The following is a 27,865-nucleotide window of genomic DNA, read 5'->3' as shown; positions in this document are numbered from 1 at the left end:
TATTCTCTTTTGGAGTTACAGATAATGGATATACAAGTACAGATTGCAGTTTTGGTTTCACAAATGGATTTTGAGGGCAAAGGTGCAATTTGGTAATGAAAAGGTACAAATGGTATCTCTGTAGTACAGCACAGTGGAGAAGCTTTCTAGAAGAAACTTTATATGTAGTGGCCATAAAAATGCTCCTAGTACGGAGGTGCTACAAATAACATGATACTAATAATGATACAATAATATATCATTGTCCCCAGGTTGTAGTAGGATAACTCAAGACCTTCCTGCATGGGCTTCTCCCTCACATGTTACCGGATTAGAAAGGGGTTTCTGTTCTGCTTCCCAAAAGGTCAGATATTTAGGTCTGAAGAAAGAGGCGGAGGCTACGAAAAGTTCTGGATATTATATAAAGGTAGAAACTGATAAAACCAGAAAATAGAGGCAGGAAATACAGTGATCGAAGACATGGAATGCAAAAGAAAAAGAGAGAAAGTAACATTTATTGGCATCTATTTTGATGAAAGACACTGTGCTGAACACTTTGTATTCTCATGTTTAATTCTCATAATAACTCTAGGAGGTAGCTACAATGTGCAGATGACAAAATAGCACGCAGAAATATTAATTTCCACACAGCTACTAAGTAACACAACACAGATGCAAATTTCCACGTGACTTCACATTCCACTCTAGGCATTACCAGACCATTGGCAAAATTTCAAAATGAGAGATTGGCACAATCATCTAATAAATTGATTTTAGAAATAATATTTGAGATGGACTTACATAAACAAATATCAGAAGAGAAAGAAAAAGATGAAGAGATTACTTTGAAACACCCTGATCATAAAAGCCAAGTATCTGCTAAGCAATCTGACTTGAGAAAGGTGCTGTAATCAAGGTTTCAATTCAATATCTCTTGATCTGTCTTCCTCATTATCCTCATCCACCCTATTTCCAAGGGAGCTATAGTGACCTCGCAAGTCATCACCCATGCATAAAAGAGTGGGTACTGAAATATCCTTCCAGTCCTGACAAGAAGGAATACGGATGTGTTTGACATCTTCACTCCCGGGAATGAAGCCAAATAGCTGCTTTATGCGGTGCATGATGAGGAGCCGAGAGTGCTGCTCGGCTGCTTGTTCAAAGAGTTCTCTCTCATTCTGGAGGTGGCTGGTCCAGTAGCAATGTTGCAGAGAGGTGAGGGGAGAACAGCACCTTGCCACACAGCAGGAGACTAAGACAGCAATGGTTGCCAAGGTGATCAAAATCCAACCCAGCATCTTCACATCATTATTAAAAAGAAAAACAGGAAGTATCAATACATCAAATATTCAAGCAACAGCCATGGGAGGAGGGATTCCTACAAACCTAAGAACTAAAATATGGGCATAAAATTTGCTTTTCCCATCTTTAATATATCAACAACGTTTTAATGATATGATTTGGAAATAGATCTGATGGAGGGCATAGGCCCAGCCATTTCAATTTGGTTTTTGAGTTACAAAGAAATTTGACCAGTTAAGTTGGAATGGATTCTAAAGACAGTCCTTGAAGTGACAGATGCTATAACCTACCAATTAACCTTACATATGATACATACCTTTCTTTGCTTTTAGTTCAACCTTACTTCTCAACTCTCAGGTACAGGCCTATGCATTCTTTGAGTGTCTAATAAATGTTTGATAATGATGGTGATGAAAATGATATGATACATAATAATAGTAACCTTCTAAGGTGTCTTCAATGATGTACCAACAGGTGTTCATTGATATTTCTTCCTGAGTTGCTCTTTCCTCTTTTGCAGCTAAAAAGCAAGTCAGTGAACAGACTCATGTATCTAAATGTATTCTAAATAGCATAGTTGGCTGGGTATGGTGGCTCATACTTGTAATCTCAGCACTTTGGGAGTTCAGGCAGGTGGATCACTTGAGGCCAGGAGTTCGAGACCAGCCTGGCCAACATGGTAAAATCCTATCTCTACTAAAAATACAAAAATTAGTTGGGCATGGTGGCATATGCCTGTAATTCCAGGCACTCAGGAGGCTGAGGCACGAGAACTGCTTGAACCCAGAAGGCAGAGGTTGCACTGAACCTAGATCATGCCATAAAAATGCTCTGGTGACAGAGAGAGACTCCATCTCAAAAAAAAAAAAAAAAAAAGACAAATAAAATAAATAGCATAGTCACTGTGCCATGTAGTACATTATTGTTTTCCTTTTCATTTCTCTTGTCCTCAAATAATCATTTGCTGACCAGTTTCATTATGTGTCTTTGAAATATGCTTTAAAAGGAAAATGAACTAGTTTTTGAGACTATTTAGAGTTGGCTTTTAAAGATTGACTCAAATGGCTGTTTTTTATTCTTAGAATCTTTTTTTCTTTTCATTTTACTGTTTTCAATATTTTGCACTTCTTATGTTAAGTGAGAGAGGTAAGTTCCACATATTTGGGGATGGTAGCAGTATGCAGTCACAGTCTGGGTATTGAAGGCCTCTTCTGCATCTTGTGATTTATCAACAGGCCTGGAGTTTCCAGTGTGTGCACAGTGGGATAGTTGTACTCTATGGAGGTTAAAACCTACAAAGTGATATTTATTACCATTTAACTAAACAGAGGCCAGCATGGCAGAGGAAAAGCCATCCCAGATGCCCATTAATCTATAAACAATCATTTACTGAGCTCCAGGTTGACCTTCCCCTGTGTGTAATACATATGCTTGCTTATGGGGAACTCAGATGTGAATAATTAAAGATGCATTCATTTTCTCTATGATTTTTAAGCCTGAAAAGGGAGACAAATGAGCAAGCCAAGAAATATGACATAATGGGATAGTTTTTGATATGAGTAATCAGAGCACCCAAGGAAGCACAATGGAATGAACTCACTTAAGGGAAAGGAGTATCAGGGAATACTTCCCAGAGGAGATAATGCAAAAGCCTAAATTATTAAAAAGAGGTTCACCAGATGCAAGAAGGTAAAGCGAGTTCTAAGAAGGTAAAGAAAAATAGCATGAATAGTTGGCAGAACCTCAAGACATTTGGACTCACATGCTCGTAGGAGTCATGTAAAAGTGGTCAAGGGCAAGATGTTGAAGCCTTGTATGTTATGCCAAGAAATTGGGTTTGTTCTTAGGCTAGTAGAAAATCACTGAAGGGCTTCATATGCAGTAGGGAAGGGATCTCATCATTCAATTTGCACTTAGAAAGATATTTTTGGCATATGTCTAGGAGGTAGATTGAAAGGGGGTGAAGTTAACGTCAGGAAGATATTTTAGAATGGGGCATGGGCAAAGAAGATATTTGAATTTAAGGCGATTTTGTGGTCAACTCACAAAAATCTAACTGAAAAATAACGTATATTAATGAAATGTGACTGAAGGTTGAGACAGTCACAGAAGACGGCCTAGTGAAAAGGAAATAGCATGATCTTGGGATATCTTGATGCAGTTTATTAGCCCTGAATTATACAAGTTACATAAACTTTTTGAGCTTTGATTTACTTATCTGTAAAATGGGGTAGTAATAGCCATCTCTCAATATTATCAGAACTAGAATTAAGATGTGAAATATTTATACAGTATATGAAAAGTACATCAATAAATGTAAGTTTTGTTGTCACAAAACCAAACAACCTACTGGCAATGGTACTCAGAACTGTAAAAGTATCTTTTCCAGAAATGTGTGTATGCATTTAAAAACACATTTTATTTTGACTTTAAGAAAATCTTACCAATGCATATTACAATTTAGCTTTCCTTAAGCAAGACAATTATTTTAAGTTATACTTTATTCATTTTTTGAATTTTCACATATTTTTACATAGCTCCTCTGAGCATTAGGGCTAGTATTTTAAAAGTTAAGACACAGCATATCTAATGGTATTTCTAACTTTTTAAAAACTGGGCCATATTACAATAACTTGATATTCTGTGTCTTGATGGTAGCTTTTCCCAACTAAATAACTTTAGCATTTCTAAAATGTAGTAACTCTAAGATTACCAGTGAAAAAATATGCATGCCTTTGCAATAAGTAGTTTTAAAAAGCTATGCTTTTACTATATGACAGTGGTTTCAAAATATGTTTTTTCCTCAAATCCCTTGGAGAAATTGATGACAGCCAATGTCACTCTTTCTACTGATAAAATGCACAATAGCACTTTAAAAATTTAACCTTTAAATGTAGTAGGGGTCAGGCTTTCTTCCCACCCCACCCCACTTTCTGACATAAATCTGTCCATAGACAACAAATTTAGAATCACAACTGGAATTATTTTTCATTATAATTAAGCTTCCTATAATTTTAGATGAGATAGTAATATATAAGAATGCATATTTAAGAATATATATACAGAAGGTGGGATTTACTAATATAGCAATAATATTCATTATAATATCTAAAATCTATTGTTCTTAATATAGATTCTAGAAATCATATCAAACACTTCCGATATATTGGTAAATGTATTCCTCACAACAACCCCATGTGGTAGGTGCCATTAATATCACCATTTTACTCAAGGTTTTGCAGGTTAATAAGTGGCAAAACAAGACTAAAACTCAGTTCTGCTGACTCCAAAGCCCAACATCCTAACTATGTATATTCGCTCAGTAGAACTCACTTTGATGAACAGTATCTAGTATTGTATTCTATAATCAGAGAATATGAGAAGCAGTAGGAATCTGCAATGTTTCCAGTGACTGTAGTTCTATGGGGTAACACAGCAGGGGGAAAAAATCTACTTACCTGTGACTGGTATCTGTGCAGAAGAGCTATTTCATCTCTTACTAGGATCACGTCAGAAGGAGCTGATTTGCAACATGGAAACCCAGCTAGGATCTCTTCTCGTTTGCTGGCACTGACATTTTCAAATATTGGGTAATGGTCCACAGATGCAAATTCACTTGCTGCACATTCATAGTACGTGCCTGTCAGCAGGGTCACCGCCAGCCAGGTTAAAGGAGCAACAACTGCCCTCCCAGTGATGCTGAAGAACCTAAGGCAAGCCAGCTTGCACTCTAGGGGGCTGATTCTCCTGTATGGAGGGACACAGCTGCAGCAGTATTCACCAGTAATTGTCCACATTTGGCTTCTCAGAGCAAAGCCAGCAATCAGAAGGATCAAGGCAGGAATGACAAGAAAAGCAGAACCATAATAGAAATTTTTTCCAACCTGACAAGGACAGCTGAATGTGGAAGAGGAGAAGAGCTGTTGCCCACCAACAGTCAAGGCTGCAATTAAAGAATTGATAAATATACCATTTCTCTGCAGAGAAGACACAATACTGTTGAGCGTTGAGCACATCGTGGGAAGCTCTTACACAAATCAGCTTGTGGCCCTTTCTGATCATTAGACTCCACCAGCTATAACCATTTTATGGGCTCTTACTGGTTTAACTGGTTGTGTCAAGTGATCCAACATCCTTACATGTTTAAAGGATTCTAGCATCTTTCCTTGTGTACTTTGAAAACGCTGAGCTCAGATTGATTACAGCTGAAAGAAATTGAGGGTGAGCTCCTTTAGGTATGAGTGAAGGGAGGAATTTCTTTTTTTTACTATAATTAAAAAGGAGGCTTGCTTAGAAAGCAGGCTGCCTCCATCTTTCTGTGTGCTGCTTTGTATGACACAAAATGCTGAGCACCAGCAAATAGAGCGTTGAAAGCAAAACGAGACATTCTTAACCTTGTACTGGACCAGCATCTTGTCACCATACAATTATAATAAAATTATTAATGGAAATTATTAAACACTAGAGCAATCCAAAATTTAGGGCTGGCTGGAATGTTCCTAAGGGTTCTGCTAGAAGAGCTCAAAAGATTTCCCAAAGGAAAGAACAAGGCTAGATGCCCCAAATCCAAATCACAACAAAATATTCTAACTGCATAAAAATTTTAAATCTGCTTGCATTCACAGAATATTGCTATGTGCTGCTTAAAAATTTAAGTTGCAGATTTGTTTATAGGTATCTTTTTGTTATATGAAAATGTGTTTTTTTTTTTTTTTTTTTTTTTGAGATAGAGTCTTGCTCTGCTGCCCAGGCTGGAGTGCAGTGGCCCGATTTCGGCTCACTGCAAGCTCTGCCTCCCAGGGTTCACACCATTCTCCTGCCTCAGCCTCCTGAGTAGCTGGGATTACAGGCGCCTGCCACCTCGCCTGGCTAATTTTTTTGTATTTTTAGTAGAGATGGGGTTTCACCGTGTTAGCCAGGATGGTCTCGATCTCCTGACCTCATGATCTGCCCACCTTGGACTCCCAAAGTGCTGGGATTACAGGTGTGAGACACCACACCTGGCCGATATTTGGTTTTTAATAAAGTTATATATCTGAAAACAAAAAGTAAGATGTAAGATGTTTTCTTTGTGTATTTAACCAGTAAATATTTATTATAGAATTTCAATATAAAGGGCACTGAAATAGGTTTGACTGGGTTTATACAAAGTGAATATGATATACATTTCTCTTGTCAAATAAACTTTTAACTGAACATGGTTAAACACATAATTAGTGAATGGAAATGTAGTACTGAGAAATTCACCCAAAATGCAGTATAAACAAACAAAGAAATAAAATAATTATTTTTGAAAATAGTTAAGCAACTACACAATATGTCTAGTAGGAGTTCTGGAAGAAAAAAGGAAGGAATAGACAGGTAATATTTGAAGAAGAAATAACTGAGAACTTTGCAGAATCAAAGAAAAGTTCTTATATCCGAAGAATGTTGGGTATTCTGAGCAATATACAGAAAAATAAATGCACAACTAAACACAGAGTAAAACTGCAGAATGTGAAAAATAAAGAGATATTCTTTAAAACTATCAGAAAGAAAAAAACAGATAATCTACAAAAGAAGGGCAATGACTGACAGCAGATCTCTCATCAATAACAATAAAGACCAGAAGACATTATCTTCAGAGTGCTTAATACCAGCCAAACTATCATTCAAGACTGAGCAAAATAAGGACACATTAAGGCTAAGGGAATTTACCATCCACAGAACCTCATTAGGAGGGTTACTAAAGGATATATTACAGCAAAAAGAAAAATGAGCCCTGAGGAGAGACACAGGAGCAAAAAATAATGATGGGCACAAGTATAATCTTTTAAAAGTCCATTCACTTCAGAAATAACTAATTTTTATTACAAAAGTTACAACTAAGGCAATATATTATTATAATAAGATGTCACTACATATCTACTAAAATATCTAAAATAAAAAGACTAGCCATACCAAATGTTGGCAAGGAGGCAGAGCAACTGAAATTCTCATATACTCATGGTGGGAATGTGAAATGGAGTAACCACTTTGGAAAATTGTCATTTTATTTAAAAGGTAGCCATACATCTGCCATATAACATAAGCACTTGTCTCCTAGTTACTTACACAAGAGAAATGAAAGCACATGTCCACATGAAAACTTGCACATGAATGTCCATAGCAACCCTATTTAGAATAGCCAAAAGCTGGAAACAACCCAAATATTCATCAACAAAGGAACGAATCAACAAAGTATTATACATTCATTCAATGGAATACTACTCAGCAAAAAAAAAAATAAAAAATAAAAAAATAAAACGATTGAAAGTAATGGCAAAAACCACAATTACATTTGTGCCAACCTAATATATATTAATACATGAATGAATTCAGAAATAATTTTCTGGATGAAATAATTCAGGAAAAGTAGTATATAGTGTATGATTCTTTTAGTGTAAAATTTTAGGAAATGTAAATTAATCTATACCAACAGAAAACAGACCAGTGCTTGCCTAGGAAGTCTGGAAGTAGGGATAAGAAGAGAGGGATTACAAAGGAATATGAGAAATATCCCTTTGTAATTCTGGGGTTGTATCAACTTGTGCCGCGGAATTTTAATTTAAGGAGGTGACTGAGTGACAACACAAAGAGGCCAATGCCATTTAAATAATTTATTGCCACATAAGATCATGGGGGCACATCAGGTTTGGTCAGGGGACAAGAGGTGGCAGGGAAAGCCTAGCTAGAGTCTCTATTGGGCACTCTGTGGAAAAGGCAAGGGAGGTCAGGGAAGACACTTAGGGTTGGCTAACTTAAACAATTCTGATTGGCCTTGGGGCACAGAGGCTATCCCTGTGACCTGGGATATTGCCTGTGACCTGGCCATAGTTTATTTAAGGGAGGGTAAATATTGGCTTGGTAAATGAAAATTAGATAAGGAAGTGGTTCAGATTATGGGCTTTGATCACAGGGGTGATGTAAGCAACTTGGCCATTATTTGACCTTGTAATTAATGGATGCCGAAGAGACAAATACAGAATCTGAGAAAACACAACTAGAACAGGGATGATGGAAATGTTAATTACATTGATTTATTTGGTGGCTTCAGGGGTATAAGTGTAATCACTAAAAGAATAGAAATCCAACGCATAGATCATTCAAAAAAGAGGAAATACAAAGAGAATATTGACAAGAAAGGAGAGAGTAAACAATGGAAAGAGGCTGGTAAAGAGAAAACAGAAAATAATGGTAGAAATGGGACTAAATATATCCATAATCACAACAAAAAAATTTTTCAACAGCTAACAATTACTGACACTAGTTACTGCTCTAAGAACTTTATGTTATTTAGTTCCTACAATAACCCTATGATGAGATACTAATATCCTCAATGTTTTTACAGATAAGAGGACTAAGGTGTGGAGAGATTACCCAGGAAAATTGACGTGGCCCTTCCGCTCATCACACACAGATGAGCAGAAGTGCCAGGATTGGGACTCAGGTGGTCTGACACATGCTTTTAACCACTATTCCAGAGCTAGATTAAACTTACCTACAAAGTCACTGAAAAATAGAGTCATGCTGCCTACAAGTGATACTCTCAAAACTGTACCATAATGCTTGAAAATGAAGGTACTGAAATACATATCAATGGGAGCAATAATATTAATAGAAGGCAAAACTTAACTAAAAAGTGTCAAAAGGAATAATTTTGGCAATTGTCAACTTGTGTGTCTGTGACTGCATAACTTTGAAATATATAAAGCAATAACTAATCAAATTATAAAGAAAAATTCTTACAATTATGGATATATATGTATGTGTGTGGGTGTATATATATGATGGAGTTTCGCTCTTGTCGTCCAGGATGGAGTGCAATGGCACGATCTCGGCTCACTGCAACCTCTGCCTCCCAGGTTCAAGCGATTCTCCTGCTTCAGCCTCCCGAGTAGCTGGGATTATAGGTGTGTTCCACCACGCCTGGCTAATTTTTTTTTTTTTTTTTATTTTTAGTAGAGATGGGGTTTCACCATGTTGGCCAGGATGGTCTCGAACTCCTGACCTCAGATGATCCACCAACCTCGGTCTCCCAAAGCGTTGGGATTACAGACATGCACCACCATGTTCGGCCTCCTTATGTTTATAATTTTATATTTAAAAATCAACTTAATTAAAGTATAGATGGTCCCCACCTTACAATTGTGTGAAGGCAATATACATTCCGTAGAAACCCTACATCGAACATGCATACAACCATTCTGTTTTTTTATTGTCAGTTCTGTATTCAATAAATTACATGACATATTCAATACTTTATTATGAAATAGGCTTTCTGTTAGATGATTTTGCTCAACTGTAGGCTAATGTAAGTGTTCTGAGCATGTTAAGGAAGGCTAACTTAAGCTGTGTTGCTCGGTACGTGAGGTATATTAAATGCATTCTGAGTTCTGATTGGTTTATCGGGATATAACCCTATCACAAATTGAGGAGCATCTGTATATGGGGAGTAAGGAAGTAGAGAAGGAAACTGTAGACCATTCTTTCAGGGAATTATGTAGGAAAGGATGGAGCATTGATTGATTAGATGTCATTATTGGATTGTAAAATTCTTGCTGTAAAGGAGTTTGTAGATGATAAATTCCCACGTTTTACTATTGCTTACTGTTGAAAGAACTAATCACTTCATCTGCAGTGCCAATGTGTAACTTGTCAATGACTGTGAATGATTACATTCATGAGTAATCCATTTTCTCAGTTCTTTTGTGATGTTATAATACTTCAGACTAGTGGACGCCAGAAATTTATTTCTTACAGGTCTGGAGGTTGGGAAGTACAAGATCAAGGTGCTGGCATTGTTTTCCGGCAAGGGCTCTTCTCTGCTTCCAAGATGGCACCTTGTTGCTATATCCTCACATAGCAGAAAAGCAACAGAAGTCTAAGCTATTTCCTTCCAGCCCTTTGATAAGGTACTAATTCATTCACAAGGGCAGAGCCTTCATGACCTAATCATTTCCCCAAAGGCCCCAACTCTTAAAACTGCCACAATGGGCATTAAGTTTAAACACATAAGTTTTAGGGACATTCAGACCTTTGTCTTCTCTGATAGTTTGTGGGTGATCATACAACCCACAGATCAGTGGATGTCCTCCTTTATTAGCACCTTCCCAAGTGTCTACTCTGCTGCCCACGTATTCCCAAAGGACCAGCCTAGGAGCGTAGCACAATTCACCATTTCCTTGGGTTGGTTGACTGCAGTGCAGTTTGACTAGACTGAAGAATGCGTCTTTCTCCTAACCCCAGTTCCAAATTTAGTCCTAACAAGACTAAAGAACTCTTAGTAAAACACGAAAAACTTTGCTTATGCATTATCTTGAAATAATATCTTGAATAAATATCTTTCCTAGTTGGCTGCCAGGGCAGACATTATAGATCATGTACCTGCTTGAAACATCATCTCTGTGCTTTCTTCTATTTAAGGGAGGAGTACTTTTTTTTTCTTTATATTATTATTATACTTTAAGTTGTAGGGTACATGTGCATAACGTGCAGGTTTGTTACATATGTATACTTGTGCCATGTTGGTGTGCTGCACCCATCAACTCGTCATTTACATCAGGTATAACTCCCAATGCAATCCCTCCCCCCTCCCGGGAGGAGTACTTTTACATTAAAAAAGGAGTCTGTGGAACACAGGGCTCACTGGCATCCTAAGAGCTGCTGAAGAATAGTAGGCTTCATAGTCTGAAAACCAGTAAACCAGTGTCCCCTGTGATAGTGAGTACAGCTGTGGTCGTGCAGGTTGTGCTTTGTACAGTAGCACCTGGCAGGGTCTCTGCTCCTTCCTCAAGCTCTGTGTCTTGACTGGAAGGTCATGGGGCAAAGGGGAACCATGTCAGTCTGAAATACAAGCTGACTTTTTCTAATACACCCAATGACATCCTGAATTCTCCCGATGGCCCTAATGTGACCATACCACAGCCATTAGAGTTTGGTGAAATTGATTCCAGTACTGCCATCACCTCGCAGCAAGCACACAGGCCCTTTCTATGTTATTCTCTGCAGTATCTAACTCAGAACTCAGGATTGCCCACAAATTGACCCAGCAACATGCTGTCACTGAACCTTAGTAAGCTTTGTGAGTCGTCTCTAAAATAGTTTGCTCTAACATAATTAAAGTGTGTGCAGTACCAAATATATCTGATTTGGAATCATCAAATTTAGTCCAAATCCCTTCTTGTTGCCAACATCCAGATAACCTTGAACACATTTCTCAACCTCTCTACTTTTAGATTCTTATCCTGTAAAATGGCCACAATTACAGTAATATTTCACAGATTGTATTTGAATTAAAATGAGATAAAGAGAATGCAAACCATGTTGTAAACTGTAAATTTGATATACATATAAGTTGCTATTAATCGCTACTAAAAAACTCTCCACCCCTACCCCACAACCAAGTGAAATTAATTTTCCTGAGATCATACTGTCATAGAACATATGCAGTCATGGAAATATCGTAGATATTGTAAAATTCCATTCAATTTATCCAACCACAAGAATAACCTATCGTAACCAGTTTTTATATAGTGCATTTTAATGTGTTTTATGGCACACCTGTGTCTTTGATTCTCACAATTATTCTGTGAGGTGGGTGATATTGTTGCCATTTTGCAAATGTGGAAACTGAGCCATAGAGCAATAAAATGGCTTGCCCGAGGCCACACAGCCAATAAATGGTAGGGCTGCAACAGCCTGAGCCTTCCAAGTCCTCCTAGGTTCTTTCAACTACACCACACTTTTCTTCAAAGTATTCTTGAGTCTGTCCCTTTATAGCAAGAATTTGCCAGAACAAATAGGACGAATGGACTCAAACTATAAGTAGTAGAAAACTACTTTCCTAAACTGAATTTTCCGCTTCTGTTTCTGGAAAGATTTTGATCTTCCTCTGCATCCTGCAGTTGTCAAGGTGAAAGGATTTTTTATTTGAACTTTAAGTATTTCTGCATAAATAAAGAGAGCCTTCAATAGCTAACGTCTCCAGAACTCTCAAAAGAAAGCTAAGGGCTTATTTTCTCTACCAGATCATTATACTTTATTACTGTAGAGCACCCATTTTGAACAACAGTTTTGTAAGAAAATATTGCCCGTCCTATCACTCCTTAATGTTGTTGATTGCTGCTAATGAAAAGAAAAAAAAGGTTACCAGATATATTTCAATACTGCAATCACACAAGATAGGGATCTATGGTTTTGGGGACAATATGATAATCATTGGTGTAATTAAGGGATCAGGTTTGAACTCAGGATTTATTACCTACAGATTGCTGATCTTGTCTCTCTAATTCTTACAACAATCAATCCAAGACTGAATAATGCTAACATTTAGATCTATCTTGGATTGCAAAGGTTTCTGTTTATGATTTTAAAACAATGTATTGGCATGAGAACAAAACACCACTCTTGAACTCCCTTGGGCTAAAGAATTTTTTGTGTCTCAGTGCTTCAGGTCTGACTTCACATTATCAGCTTTTATGGCTCTCGATTACAATTCATCCTTACAAATGAAGCAGTTATTTGATCCATGGCAAGTTACGTGGCTATAAGAAAATCCTGTTGTTATGCTCAGCAAAGAGCAAAAGCAGTAGAATGCAGAAGTAGCACTCCTGTCTCAAAGCAAGGAAGAGCTTACAAAAACAAAACAAAAAGACCTGGACTGATATACCTTTAAGAAACAGACAAAAGAAGATAAATTGAAGATCACGTTCTTCATCTATCAAGCACTATGTCTCGCCCTGCACACCGAAGACCAGAATACCATAAAATAGTAAGATCTTTCTACAAAGAGATTTTTTCTACTTCAGAGAAAATGTTTTCTTGAGTGATTTCTGATTTATTTTAAAAAGTGATGCTATAAGAATTTTTAATGGAGGAAAGAGAGTGTTCAGCGAGGTGAATCATAAATGCCACATCCAGGAATAATTATGATTATCTCCCGCATAAAGAATAATCAATTCTTTATACAGACTTTAAGGTCTTCTTTTCTGACTAATTATATCCATACGAGTGTCAATTTTTTTTTGCCTCTGACAGAAGATATGAAAATATTAGCAATTTTTTGTATTTCATACTTCAGGAAATAGGAATTTATATATATATGTATGTGTATACAGGTATATATATGTGTGTATATATATAGTTGATTATGTGTAAAACTGAATAGAAATAGGTCATCAAAAAAGGATTGCCTTTAAAAATGTTTCCTAGTCTTATTGTAACTTGGTATGTAATATTATCCTTTCTATATATTCCAGGTTAAGAGTTATTTATAAACCTTACTTTTTTGCAGATTAGTTTTAAATAACATTCTTTAATACTCTCTTAGTTTTAGCCATTCAGAAGCTACAGATACAAAAACTCATTGTTAACTTTAAAATTCTGTTAATTATTTCAGGAGACTGATGGGCATTTGATATAATTAAGTAATTTCAGACGTGGTGTTTAGAATTGTAGTGTCTAACTGGCATACTTCAGTTTGAAATGCCTGCGGATACCTCCTCTGGCCTTCTGGTATCTTGATTTATTTTCCTGTGGGACTCTCAAGTGCTAAAGATAAATGATACATACTTCCTATTATACCAAAATCACTTGATTTTATAATGCAGTTAAAATGTATTTTTATCCTGATACATTCATAACCTACTGAAATAGTTAATGATGTTCTCTCAGATATTCACATGATTATTTTTATTGTTTTAAAAACTATGAAGATAAACGTATGTTGACCTTTCCTAGCATCTGTGGTATGGATTTGAGACCCAGCTGAACAGGCAGTTCAAGGTACAGTCCTTGGCCATGAAGCGGAATAGAGAAAGCTGGCCTTTATGGGTACTGAACCAGAAACTCAGCTGGAAATAAAATAGGTTTCAATATATAATAGTGCCCACCCATCAGGGACAGAGAAGAAATTCCATTATTTCAGTTTGGCCTTAATTATAAATGGACACAATTTTGGGACCATGGCATGTAGGTAGGGTATAATTTTTTTTTACTTTTATTTTTTTCAGATTCTTTTGTTTTACTGGTAGTTACAACAATCTCATTCTCTCTCTCTCTCTCTCTCTCTCTCTCTCTCTCTCTCTCCTTCACCTTTGTTTATCTTTATGCTGTAGCATTAGTATATGGCAGCACTTTGTCTTCTGCTGTGGCTCTTATATGTTAGGCAGACTTTTCATTGATAATTTACCAGCATTTCTTGTGATTTATTATTAGGTTCTTGGAAGAATCCTAAGTCAAACCTAAATTGTCTTAAGCTTTAGTTTTCATTTATAATTTACTCTAAAAATGGGACATACTTTGGAGATCTATAAGGAAATATCACTTTCCCCTTTTTTCTCTAAGTAAAAAGAAAAGAAACTCACAAATTTGCTGCTACATTTGGGTTTATCCTGAAGGTCTCCTTGGCAGATCTGGGAGCCATTAGGGATTGTGCAGACTCCTGAGAAGTCTTATCCAATTCTTCCTTCCAACTGAAAACATGGCTGGCATATATTTTAGAAAAACAGAAATTTATGTTAGAAATTAGTATTTTTAAAAAACTGTCCTCCATGAAAATACATTGCAAGTTATCATGTAAGCAAATGCATAGAAGGATGTTCTCATGTTGAGAAATTCATTTTATTTAACGGCTGTCTCTCCCCCACCCCACATCAATGTATCCAAATGTTAATATAATTTGTTTTCAAAAGTGCGAATTGTTGCAATAATAGGAGGAAGGAAAAATTGTACAGATGACCTCTAAGGCTACTTCAAACCAGATTTTGTAAAAAAAAAAAGAAATACAGTAGTATACTGTCATAACTTGCCTGTAACAAGAAACTACCCCTTTTTCTCCAGAATAAAGATCTCTTTGTCCTTACCTATGGAGCTCTGGTTGCCCAGCTGTGTAAGGATTATGAGAAAGATGAAGATGTGAACCAATATTTAGATAAAATGTAAGTGGAAGTCCTTCATTCTTATTGAATGTCTGTTGTTTCTTACATCACCTGCATTCTTGCTGCCTCTGATGACTTCTCTTGCTTCATTTCACCAGCGGTTCTTCTATCTCAATTAATCACATCTGAAAGCTGAATATAATTTCTTACAAGTGCCATTTAGGTTGATAGAATAAAGTAATAGGAAGGAATTTTTTTCCTACAAATATCAAGTGTGGGATGTTTTCTCTTTAGTTAGAAATCATTTCTTAAGTGACTGAAGAGTTGCTTATAAGCAAAATATGTGGTAAAATTGAAATTGTTCTATTAACAACATGAGGGAACATCAAATTTCATTCTTTTCAGAAGTCTTTTGTTCTAACACAACTCCTTCCAATATAAATATATGCTTACACAAGCACAGACCATCTATTGAAAGATATGCAAGAAACTCATAATGGTAGTTTCCTAAGGGGAAGATGGAGAAAATGGGAATTATGAATTAAAGGGAGAGTTTATTGTTTGAGATAGCATTTTTATTGTTTGAATGTTTTTTAATCCTTACTATGCTTTTCTTAAAAACACATTAGGTAGAAAAACTCACTTCTTCCTTTTTAAATGAGACCCATTCTCTTTGTCTTTATTATTGGAGATTCCTCCTGCACAAATTCTACCTTTTGATTTTCTCTGAATAACTATGTGATCATCAGATGATTGCCAAACAATAAAACATCTGTCAATGGTTTTTGAGCTTCTTAATTATAAACTCTGAAGAGGACTCTAACAGAGGAAAGACTGGAAAATGTGTACTGGTTAGAAGATTTATCTAGGCAGATTGAAGGGGAAATTTAGCCTAACATTTTAGAGCTTTTTAAAAGGGTTCATTGTATTTTCAGTTGAAATACAGAAAAAGACAACATAAAGATTGAAAATCTTTTTTAAAAACTCTCATTTTTCTTCTTTCTGTATGCATATTATTTTTCTTTTTAAAAAGTTCTAATTTATTTTGTACATATGCTTTTTTTTTTTTTTTTTTTTTTTTTTTTTTGCATTTCTACTTAATTAGTCAAGGGCATTCACAAAGAAGAGAACTGTCCAACTGTCCACCTATAGATTTCTCGGTCACTTTGTTAGCTGAACTGTCTATTGCTGTGAGGAATGTTAAGGTTATTTTACACTAAGGTCACACTTAAATATCTGACATAGCATTTCCAGAAATTACTTCATTTTATTTGACTTACGTTAAACTTGCATTGTTTTGTGGAAAAGCTGTGAATAATAAAAAAGCTCACTTATTTGACTAAAAAAATACCTTCGGTTAGCTAATTGAGTATACATTTAACAAACATGAATGAAATATTAAAGAATAAATTTTTGAGAAGCCGCAGAAAGATCTTTCCTTAAGAAAAAAATTCACATTTAGATTTCCTTAATAGCTTCTGCTGAGAGCCTCTTACATTTTTAATTTATAAAATATCTAGTTCGCAGAAACATACCCTTTGACCAAAGCAATATGTGTAGATATAGCACAGCTCATTAACATTTTGGCTTCTGACCACTGTTCCCAGTTGCTGAGCTGTGGATATGCAAAGTGATAATTAGAAAACACTGGAAATATTTTTTAATCCTGATACAACTATTTCTGTAGAGTAGACATGTTGATTGTTAAAAGTCTTTGCAGCGTGAGCTTCTTGGCTGAAATTATAAACCATTTTTCTCTAAAGTCAAGGAAGCTAAACTGAATATTTCTACCCACTCAGAAATATAAATAGGATATCTCACAAGATTCATTGAATTCATAAGCACTCTCACATCAAATCTGTCTCCCTCCAACCACCTAGTCACCAAAGATTTCATCTCTTTTTAGAGCCTCTGGAGTAATCATTGCCTCTGAACACTGTGGTGTCTCATTGGGCGTTTTGTGGCTCCACTGGAAATCGTTTCACTTGTCTATGTACATGTGGCTGTGAAATTAAAAGACCAATTTTGTGATAGAGGTTTGGCAAAAACAGCGTTCCATTTGATTTCCACTTGAAGGTCACATTTTCTCAGCTAGATTGCATGTTCTTATAAGACAGAGACTCTGACCTTTCTTTATATCCTTTTGGGAAATTTAGTCGTTTCTCAGTTTATCTTGTTGAAAGTGTGTGCTCAGACACCTTAGCTACATATTCAGTGTGCGTATAATCACATCTCAATCGAAGGTTCTCAAAATTGTACTTCAGGCACTACTAGAGCTATTTTCTTGGGGTGGAGATAATACAATACCTTCCCCCAAGTCCCATAGTTTGTTTCCCTGGAATGAAAAACGAGGTTTTTTTTCTTAGTAAACTTCAGAGTCTGAAGTTGCCGAAACTTTGACTGACAACAAAAATTTGTTCTGCTCCTTTCTTCCCCTCCTTCCAGAGCTCATCCTGGAAATGCCTGCCCTTCTACCCTGATAACAATGCTAAGAGAAGAGCGAGCATCCGGGTATCACACATGTAGCAGACACTTTAGCTAGACTCTCATTTGATTTCCATCATAGCTAATGATGAGAAAATTAGTTGCCACTGAGAAACATTAGGCTACAGACACCAGCCTTCCTTAATTTTAATTTACATTGTCAAGTTTGGGCCAGTCTTGATTCTAGGCAGACTATTCTGCTTGTAGGAGACCAGTTAATATTTCCTCGGTGTGTTACTCTCTGCTTCTGTGGTCTGTGGGACGAATAAGAAGCCCACGGCCAAAAGCCATTTTGACTCTTCATATTTGGTATGATTTGTGATTCTCTTGCACAAGTGCTAAACACACAAATCCCTTCTTAAAAACTGATAGACTTCACTAATTTCTTAGAATTTTCAGACCACACTCTTTCCTTCATCCACAGGGGTTATGGCATTGGAACACGGCTTGTAGAAGACTTTCTGGCTCGATCCTGTGTGGGAAGATGCCATAGTTATTCAGAAATTACGGACATAATTGCCCAGGTAACTGTGTTTTTAGCTCTGTCGATATGTCTTGAAAATCTCTGATTATTTTTAAGTTTGGTGGTTTTTCTGCTCAGATTGGACGGGTTCCATCTGCATTCATTGTTAGGTGCTGAGAAAGGAGATTCTAATTGAAAAGCATTTTATTTCAGCACAGAGATAAAGCTACTGTGAACTGAAAGATGCATTTAAGCAACTATAGATTTTCCTGACTACAGGAGTGTGTAGAGTGTATGTCTTCTAGTGGGAAAAGCGTTTTCAGAAGGTAAACAAAAGGGGAGTGCAATAGGGCAACCTTACAACATGCATGCCCCAAACCAGTTTCTCTATGATCATTTTCAGCACATGGAGGGAGATGGTTTTTGGTAGTATCAGAGAATATTGTTTAGTCATTCCCAGAGTATTTTCCTAAGAGAAAAATAGAACTTCCTGTAAATATATTTGTTCTAAGAACTTTCATAGCCCTGATATATAGAAGACAACTAGGGATTATCCAGGATTAGCTCACCGTTATTAGAAATTCAACTGGAAAATGCGTCTTCAGCCAGCATTTAAAAAATCTTGGCCTATGGTTATTAATGTAGTGTTGTTAATTTGTAGGAGACTCAGAAGATACACATGTCTCCAGGTTTACACAACTGAGCAATTAAGTCAGTCTCATTTTTTTTTTCCTCTCCTAGTCCTTAATATTGTTATATATGGCTGAACTGACTCTGTGCATGAATGGCTGTCATTCTATACCATCATGCTTTCTGAGCCTAAATGCAGTTTTACATACTCTTTGTCTTTCATTGTCACAGTAACCCTCTGAAGTAGGCAGAACTGGAGTTACTATCCCTATTTTCCAGATAAGAAAATTAAGTTCCAGAAATAATATGATGAACAGTAAATAATAGTATATGTGGGGAAAAATTCTACATTAAAAAATACAATCCAAATGAAAGATTTTTCCATTTACTGATATTATTACTTGTATTATTTCATGGCTAGTGATAATGCGGTCGAAACTGTTGTCCGAGTATCTTCCAACCTTAGCGCAGTGAGTTTATCACACCACTAACCAGGTTGGGGAAAAAAGTCCCTTTCTATATTGTCAGAATATAAGTAAGATCCCAAAACAGTAGTTTGAAAAATAAAATAAAACATTTTTTAATGAAACTAATTATATGGGCAATACTACAAGAATAACAGCTGTTTTAATGGAAAGTAAATACTTGTAATATATAAATGCAGATAGTTGTGTTTTGTTGCATTTCTAGTTGGTAGCCCTCTAGGCTCTTTGATTAGTAAGACACAGTCTTTCTATAATGAGGATAATTAGATTGGTTTGAGAATGACTCCCTCTTGATCTTTGCCAAAATTCATCCCATTAGCTTAGTGTGGGCAAATCACTTGAGCTCAGGAGATCAAGACCAGCCTGGCCAACATGATGAAATCCCATCTCTACAAAAAAATACAAAAATTAGCCGGGCGTGGTGGCACAGCTATAGTCCTAACAACTCAGGAAGCTGAGGGGTGGATGACTTGAGGCTGGGAGGTGAAGGTTACAGTGAGTCGAGATCATTCAACTGCACTCCAGCGTGCATGACAGAGTGAGACCTTGTTTCAAAAAAAAAAAAAAAAAGAAAAGTTTAAGACTTTGTCTTGCAAATTCATACGGCGGTAGAACATTGACCAATAATCTGAAAACTTACAGAATGTGGAAAATAAAACCTGACTCATGTGTTTAAGGTTGTTTGTTAGACTTTGAACATTTGAAGAAAATAATTTCAAGGGCAATTTGGAGACTTCATTCTAAAGATATGTTAGCACAACTGGCAAAAATTTTTATTCCTCTGGATATGTTTGTATATGTATGGTACACATCTTTTTCCATTTATTAATGTATTCACTTATTTATTTAAGAAGATGATTAACAGAGCAAAAGAAAAATCTGTTGAAAAAAGAGCAGTAACCAACTGGAAGTAGAAGCATATACAACCTCATTGCTGAGAATCTGGAATTACATTCTATCACACGATGTAGGGTCAGAAATCATCTGAAATATGCTCAATACTGTAAATGCCCTTGGCCCAGAGAATATTGGCTGATCCAGTTAGAATAGTGCAGTGTAATGGGAGGATTCTCTGGTTCTTTCTTACTGTCTATTCTTGGCACTGAGGGCACCATCCAAATCACTGCAAAGCTTCTGAAGGAACTCAGAAGAAATAATTCCACATATTCACTTTAATTAGAGGAACATAAAGGAACAAGGCTTCTCTAGTAGAAAATAAAAACGATAACTTTTAAAAATTAGTGTCATTAAGTTCAAAATAGCTGCTAACAAATATCCCATATAAATCCTTCCTAGAGGTGTCTAAGAAGTTTCATGTAAAACTTTCTTGCTACCTGTGGTCCTCAATCAGGATATTTCTCTATTAGCCGCAGGAAAATTACAGAGCTGAAAGTCAAGTTAAATATGCCAATAGGAAGTACATGTTTATGTGGGGCGTAATGTAGGCCTTCTTACCAAGTAGATACTCAATAAAAATTAGTTGAAAGAAAAGAAAAGATGAAGGGAAGAGGGGAGGAAGGAGGAAGAAGGAATCAAAGCAGTCTTTTGTTCAGGCCCCTTGGGAAGTTGCTTTTCTTCTGCAAGAGGTAGCCTGAGAATGCTCCTCACCTTGCCCAACACATTCAAGGGCTCCTCGGGTCCCTTCCATGAGGAGCTCCTCACTTTACCTGATAATGAAGTCTTCAATATGTGGAAATAGAACAAGAGTTCTTTCAATGCTCCAGATTAAAAAAGAAAAGGTTGAAGAGGAATCGAGTAAGAAATGTTCTATGGAGAGCATAAGAAAGAAAATGAATTCATATCTCAGCAGGAAGAGACCCATGAAAAAAATCCAGAATGTTCCCCATTTAGAAATTATGTTCAAAAATCATATTCTGTCTTTAAAAGAGTAAAGAAGCTTCTAATGAAATTTGACCTCCTAATGGTACACAATTTTCACCAAGTTAGAAACAAGTCTGTTTGATTCTCCCCTATTAGAAACATGTACAACATCTGCTTTCCAAATATCCCTTCTCTAAGCTTTTCATGTCTTATCAACCATTCTGATGAATTCCTTCCTGTGTCTTCTGTCCTCAGTGAACAGGAAAAAGATCCACTTCCACTCCTATGCAAGATTCTTTCTTGTCAATGAGGAGAATATTCATCACCTTCACCCTTCTCTAGTGTAGGACAGTTGTCCCTGCTCTTTGCACCTTCCTTCAAAGGCCTGATGTCCTTCCTCTTAATCATTTTTACCTCTCCAACAAAATGTTCCTTTATTTGTAGCAATAATGTCACCCATTTAAGGAGCATTTTGACAAAGATGAAAGGTCAGACTTTAGTTATGGACCTGCCCACTGAGGCTTTGTTAATAATTAGCAGCTTTCATTCAAACGTCGGGCCTGTTGGCAGCATTATCTCATTAATCCTTGTAAACTCTGCTCAGAGGAGGCAGATGTCAAATGATACAGTCAGTTTTACAGAGAACTAGGCCAAGTTCAGAAGAAGTTTACTGTAGTCACATGCTGCTCCCAGAGCATGGCAGAGTCAGGAATAGAACCTAATGGCTGTGAAATTTGTTTGGCTGCCCTCTCAGACCACACACTTCTACCGAACACCATTATCATCCTTCTCAAGTACTGAGCAGCTAGAGACCATGGCAGCCATAGAACTCATGATCTCTGTTCTGTCTCCAGGGAAGGAAAGAGAGAGAAGGAATGCATTTAAAGAGAATTGACTAGATGAAGAAAGCTATGCCCAGACAGGAGAAGTGATCCCTGCCTCTGAGTTAGTAAAAAGACTGCATGTAGGAACAGGTTTCCTGAACTTACGCTGCACTCTGCATACCTCTGCCTTTGCGAGAGAAGGACTGTGTAACTTCAGGTATTCATAACATTCCTCTCTCTTGTTCTCCTCACTTGTTTTTTTCTTCAAAGAGGAGGTTGGTCTGTCATTAGACCTGTAGTTGCGCCGTCTAGTGGTCTGAAAAGAAATCCCACGGCAAGGGCCAAATCATTGAAGGCAAAAATCTTTAGTTGGCCTTGCATTTTATATATAAAAAAAGATGCCAAGGTAATTATAAAGTCTAGTTCCCACAACATTAAAATGCATCCATTTTTAAAACAGAATTTTATCATATACAACAACTTTTTGTGGTGGTTACTTCAAAGTACAACTACAAATATTAAATAAGACTAATTTATTTTGAAAATTAATGTCAGCAGCATTATAATACGATATTGAAAAACTTTAATGGCATTGATATTTTCTTTATAAAAGTTCAAAGTAACTCCTACCTATTACCTGTATTTCCTTTATAAGAACCTTCTGAAATAAAAAGAACATCTATCATCTGTCATTAGCCCCATTTTACTGATAGTATAATTGAGACTTATATGCTATCACCATGGACACAGTAAGAAAACCCAGCTTAGAATTTAATTCTTCTGACCTTATTCTAGTGTTTTCTCCATGAACTAATTGTTTAAAATGTATCTTTAAAGATTTTTTTCTACTATGATAATTGTTCTGAGAAAAATTTTGTAGTTGGTCTAGATGAAAATGTGTAATGTGCAGTAGAATTACCATAGCTGATTTTAGTTGTAGTAATGAAATATTAGATAATTTAACTTACTTACACACCTGTATGTCTTTCTGTTTATTATAAGAGAAAGCAGAAAGTGCAATTGCACCTGTCTCTGGTCAAAGAACCAAAAACCTCCTTAGTTATACAAAATATATTTTAGGGTTTCCAAACACATTTATGATAAAATAGTTTTGTTATTAGGAGAAGCTAATTAGAGATAAACTTGATCATTTAAATCAAGATGATTACAAAGGCTAGGTTTGACAATAACTATAATCATGTTGCCTTTTGAAAGTAATTGGGACACAAGGAGCTGCGATCCTCATCAGTAGATGAGCACTGGCCTAACCATGTCCAATGCAGTGGAGATTAAAAAGGAAGAGTCCACATCCTGCTGATTTACATTCCCACTGCGTGACTCTGAGCAAGTTGCTTAGGCTGTCCAAACTTCGGTTTCCATATTTGTCAGAAGAGACCTCTTTCAGCTGTCATTCTCCTGAATTTCGGGTATTACTTTCACTAGCTACCATCTGCACATTGAATTCTAATCATAAATAGCTGAGTGTGGTGAATGTAGCTTCCAAAGCCTCCTGCAAAGCATCCATATCTTCTAGTTACTGACAGTGTTTGTAACTGCTTGGCCTTGAACAAATTATGTTTGTCAAAGTTGGGGAAGCTTTTTGCTCTCAGGTCCATGTCAATATGATGATTACTCTGAGGGATGTGGGGGAATTTATCATTTTTCAGTGTAAATATCACATTACTTTGTTTTCACTGTAAGAGGGGATTTTTAAATACAGCATAAAAAGACTTAAAAAACTTGAAACCCTGATTTTTAGTTTAAAAAAATCAGCATCTAATATACTGTGCTTGTTGAAAATTCTGGAAAGCAAAAGAAGAGATCTTTTCCTTTTATAGTATAAATTGAAATTTTACCTTAATTAAATAATGTGAGCAATGATTTTGGGGGATGAGCAATAAAAAATCAAGGAAATGGTCATAGGAAGCAATATGAATGAAGGTAACTGAAGCAAGGAAGTAAATCTAAGTGGTGAATTTTGTAAGCGGAAACTCTAGGGCAAAAGATTTAAGCACATAATCCAGAGAGAAAACAAAATAGCAGAGGGAATTTTTTTCCCAGTGGATGAATCATTTTTATTTCAATAAAATGGTCCATTTGAGATTAAAATTGAGTATATGCAGAAAAACTTCAGCAAATCATACTAGTCACATGCATTTTTTTCTGCTTCTGATCTGAATGCACAAGACTGCTATGGACTGAATCTATGGGATGAATGAAAACTTTTCAAGCCAAAACTCCTGAGCCACTTTAGAATGGAGACAGCACGAGGGCTATGATTGCCAATCTCCAATACAGATTTGTGCTCAGAAGCACTGATCTGACACTTCAACAAGGATATCCAAATCTGATTTTATTAGACGTTTTCAGAGGGGAGACCCACAGCTTGGAAGGTGAGCCAGAAAGGGTTCAGTCAGGAGACGGGAATCACACAATCATTTCAAAATGAAAGGTTGAGTAGAAAACATTATTAGCTATTTACAGGGGATTAGTTACTGAGAAATGGGGAAAAAACTACACTATAGAATTTAGGGGTGAGAATGAGCACCCAAAGGAGGAATCCTTTTTAGACAGAGGTCCACTTCTTAAGCAGGAGCAAGTCAACAAAAGGCACGCTAGAGACAGAAGAAAAGCCCCTTCTTCCCGCAGTGTCCCTGCAACACCTTCTTCCGGCCAAGGAGAAATGTCTGCATGATGGAGCTCTAGCATTACAAGCAGGGCAGTGAACGGTAGGTTTTAAGCTGAGAGGCAATAATCTGACAACCAGCACAGAAGCCATGAGCCATCCTGATTGTTACTTACATTTCTATGGCCATCTTATATTTTGGTGGCCTCGTGTTTGACCCTGTTCCACCTGCTCTCCCGCGCTGGAATGAATGTGGCCGCTCAGTGCAAATCTAGCTGTCTGGTGGAAGGAAGAGATGGCAAAGGAAGCCACCTGCTTTTATTGCTACAGTGGTGTCAACTTCCTGCCACTGAAGACACAAAATAGGCTGAAGAGCACAATTTTCAGTGTGCAAACTTTTCTTCTGAAATAAAGACTTTTTGTTAAATACTGTGAAATTTGTTAAATACAACCACTACCTCTTTTTTCCTATAAATTTCTTCAACTTCTACAACCAAATCTATGTTCCCTTTCTCAATCCCTCCAATGACTGTAAATCTACTCTCTCTATTTGATTACTGTTGGAAGTACTGTTAAATGACACTGTGGTCAAGAACTCCAGAATATCACCTGCCAATAATTTGTACTTTCTTTCCTGGAAGCCCAAGGTGGTGATATGCAAGGATAAATGGCAGACTGGCCCTTAAGCTACCACCCAGTGGAAGATGTAGCTGGAGGCTTAGACTTAAAGCCTGCCAGTGGGCCTCATAGGCTTTAAATTAACCAAGTTCACTTTCTGAAATGTTCATTAGGTCTTTCTGTGCCAAAGGGAGATAATTAGTTTTCGTTACGTGAGGCAAGAGTTGTAGTGTTAAGTAAGCAAAAATGACAGAGCAACCTTGCACAGGTAAGGGAACCCATGATTAACCTTACTTAAACTATCTTTATTATGAAAGCAGAGCAATGTAAGTCTGCATTTTAGTTTAATGTTTCAATCAGTTTGTGAAATTCAATTTTATCGTGTTTTGTGCCTGTTGATCTTCCAACGATTTGCTGTTGACCAGCTTATTTTGTACATAATTCCAGTCTCCATCTAAAGAAAGCAAAAATGTTTCACAAAAATGGAAGTAATACAGTTTCCCAAAGTTATGATAATACTAGTAAAGTTTTTAAATTTGATTCTTTATTGTATTAACCAGTGAAGTTATCTTTCATTTACAATTTCATTTCCCCATCAGATCGGTAAGTTTTTCCAAAGGAGGGATCATTTATAGCATTCTTGGGATTTGGTTCACCAGGTAAATCCACACCTGTTGACGTTTATTAAATATTGTTGAAGTGAACTTAGAAAATACTTGAAGAACTTTTCACTCATCTACATCCTGTTGTTCCTCCTAGTCTGTCCAGAAGAGGGCAGTGGTCCACATTTGTCTCTAAATGAAAGACTCCGACCCTATCTGCTTAATACTAACACCACATGCAGAAGCTGCCCTCTTATTTCAAGCAATATTCATTACACTGAAAATCAGCACTCTAAAAGTACCTGGTTGTTCACAATAACAAATTCACAACAACAAGATTTAAACTGTGATAGGATCCTGAACAGGAAAATAACTGATTCTTATTAAATAATGATAGCGAACTCAACTTGATAATTTTATTGAAACATTTGTGTTTTCTATTTTGTTTATTATATTGTATTTTTAAATTAATTATAAATCAAATATAAATAAATTATAATTATATTAAATTATATATTTATTATTGTTTTTCCATTATTATTTATTATATGAGTGTAGTATGTTTCAGAAGAGAGATATTCATTCTGCTACTCTGAGGTCAATTGTGATTTCAAATGCAGATATTAAGTAGGTAATCAAATCATTACATAGTGCGCTTCATATTATTATGGAAAATGCTTGAAAATTATCCTAAAATTCATCATGGAGCCGAATTGTTTTAGGTAGACTCCTTTAGGTTACCAGCATTTAGTTTATGTCAGATCTTTAGGGTTTATCGTAGAGATATTCTGGGACACAATAATCAGACCCCATGAAAGAACAAAAATTGGAAAATCCTTCCAGTTTTAGTCTATCTTGAACCCTCAGCAGCAAGCCTTTGTGGTTCTCTACTTCAGTCCTGTGCCATTTTCGTGACTCAAACCTTCTCTGCTTGTTCTGCTCTTATAATTACCTAATAATATCTTTCCATTTTTCTTTTCCTTCTCTCCACCTCATTGCTTCTGGTGTTTCACAGTTTTGTTGCCTCATGGCTTCTGCTTACTCTTTTTTCTCTGGGTGTCATTTGCATTCTGCCCAATCACCCAAACTGTGACTTTCTCTATGTGTTTCATATTTAAAGTCCCCAAAAGAGAGTCTTTAACCTGTCCAGCCAATCACTAGCCCTGTGTTAGGTAGAGTTTCATGCTAGCTCACTTCCAGGGCCCTAGCCAAACTGTGAACTGACTGTCCAGGCTCAAAATGCCCACCCTAATCCATTAACTGTGGCCAGAATGGCAGGATAATTAGACAGAACATGGCAATCACAGGGAGCCCCTCAGGAAGGGAATCTGGGTATGAAAAACATTCCAAGATTTTCCAAAACAGGACAAAGTAATTGATAAATATCTTGTTCCTTGTCTAGGAAATTAGTAACAGATATATGTGTGCGTGTGTGTGTGTGTGTGTATATATATATATGAGTCTCACTTTATGAATCTTCTGCTCACAGTGTTTATCTTACTGATGCTGGTGTTTGTTTTTCTTTGTTTCAGAGCTAGAATTTGGGGCAAATAACTAGTGTTGCAGACTCCATTTAGTATGCTAACTATAAGATATTGAAGTAGAAAAAACTGTCTTTGTTATATATTTGCAGATAATAACAAAGAAAGCAAACACTTCAAAATAAAATACCTCTGCACTTGGAAGCAGTCAAGTGAAACCACATTGTTAATGCAAAGTAAATATTTTAGACCTTTAGCAAGAGTGGGGCTAACATTACTCAGGACAGTGAGCTCAGAGGAACGCTTGGTAGAAGGGAGATAACCAAATTCTCCTAAGAAAAATGATGTTGTGCTACAATAGATAGTATTAGGTTTCCCTTTGAACTTCTTATAAAGGAATGAATTACAAAAGTTTGCTCTGGTCATCTAATCCGGTGGGGCTTTTTCTTTTGTTACTCTTTTTTCTAAGTCTTTTTCAGTCATTTCTCTTGACATTCTGTGTATTTTCTTTTTTCAAAGACTGTTACCAGAGATAATCTGATTTTTAATGTGAATAGGAAAAGTGCCCAGATAAAATGAACTTAAACCAGGGCATTCAAGTCAGAGACAGCAACATATCTTAGGCTGTTTTTACCTTTCTCTTAAAAAAGGT

The 27,865-nt window shown here is 36.4% G+C and overlaps 2 protein-coding genes across 6 annotated transcripts in view; one reads left to right on the top strand and one right to left on the bottom strand.

The window, feature by feature from the left end:
- Nucleotides 1–242: 242 nt before the first annotated feature.
- Nucleotides 243–27,865, bottom strand: part of FAM26D (family with sequence similarity 26, member D) — a 28,865-nt gene continuing 1,242 nt past the window's right edge. For 2 of the 5 annotated variants that reach the window (XM_012002327.1, XM_012002328.1), the window contains exons 2-3: nt 14,667–14,774; nt 243–1,277 (exon numbers count right to left, since the gene is read on the bottom strand). In XM_012002327.1, the coding sequence (XP_011857717.1) occupies nt 891–1,277 (387 nt within the window). In that variant the 5' untranslated portion in view covers nt 14,667–14,774 and the 3' untranslated portion in view covers nt 243–890. Of the gene's footprint in view, nt 1,278–4,739; nt 5,298–14,666; nt 14,775–27,865 lie in introns of those variants that run through there. The other 3 variants (XM_012002326.1, XR_001008465.1, XM_012002325.1) reach the window with 3 other exon arrangements.
- Nucleotides 12,935–27,865, top strand: part of TRAPPC3L (trafficking protein particle complex 3-like) — a 45,259-nt gene continuing 30,328 nt past the window's right edge. Inside the window, exons 1-3 of the mRNA XM_012002330.1 lie at nt 12,935–13,072; nt 15,142–15,239; nt 18,088–18,187. Of these exons, the coding sequence (XP_011857720.1) occupies nt 13,031–13,072; nt 15,142–15,239; nt 18,088–18,187 (240 nt within the window). The 5' untranslated portion in view covers nt 12,935–13,030. The remainder of the gene's footprint in view (nt 13,073–15,141; nt 15,240–18,087; nt 18,188–27,865) is intronic.

This window comes from Mandrillus leucophaeus, unplaced genomic scaffold, assembly GCF_000951045.1.
Source record: "Mandrillus leucophaeus isolate KB7577 unplaced genomic scaffold, Mleu.le_1.0 Scaffold683, whole genome shotgun sequence".
NCBI lineage: Eukaryota > Metazoa > Chordata > Mammalia > Primates > Cercopithecidae > Mandrillus > Mandrillus leucophaeus.
Note: the sequence above shows the minus strand (reverse complement) of the source record. Positions and strands in the feature narration are given on the sequence as shown.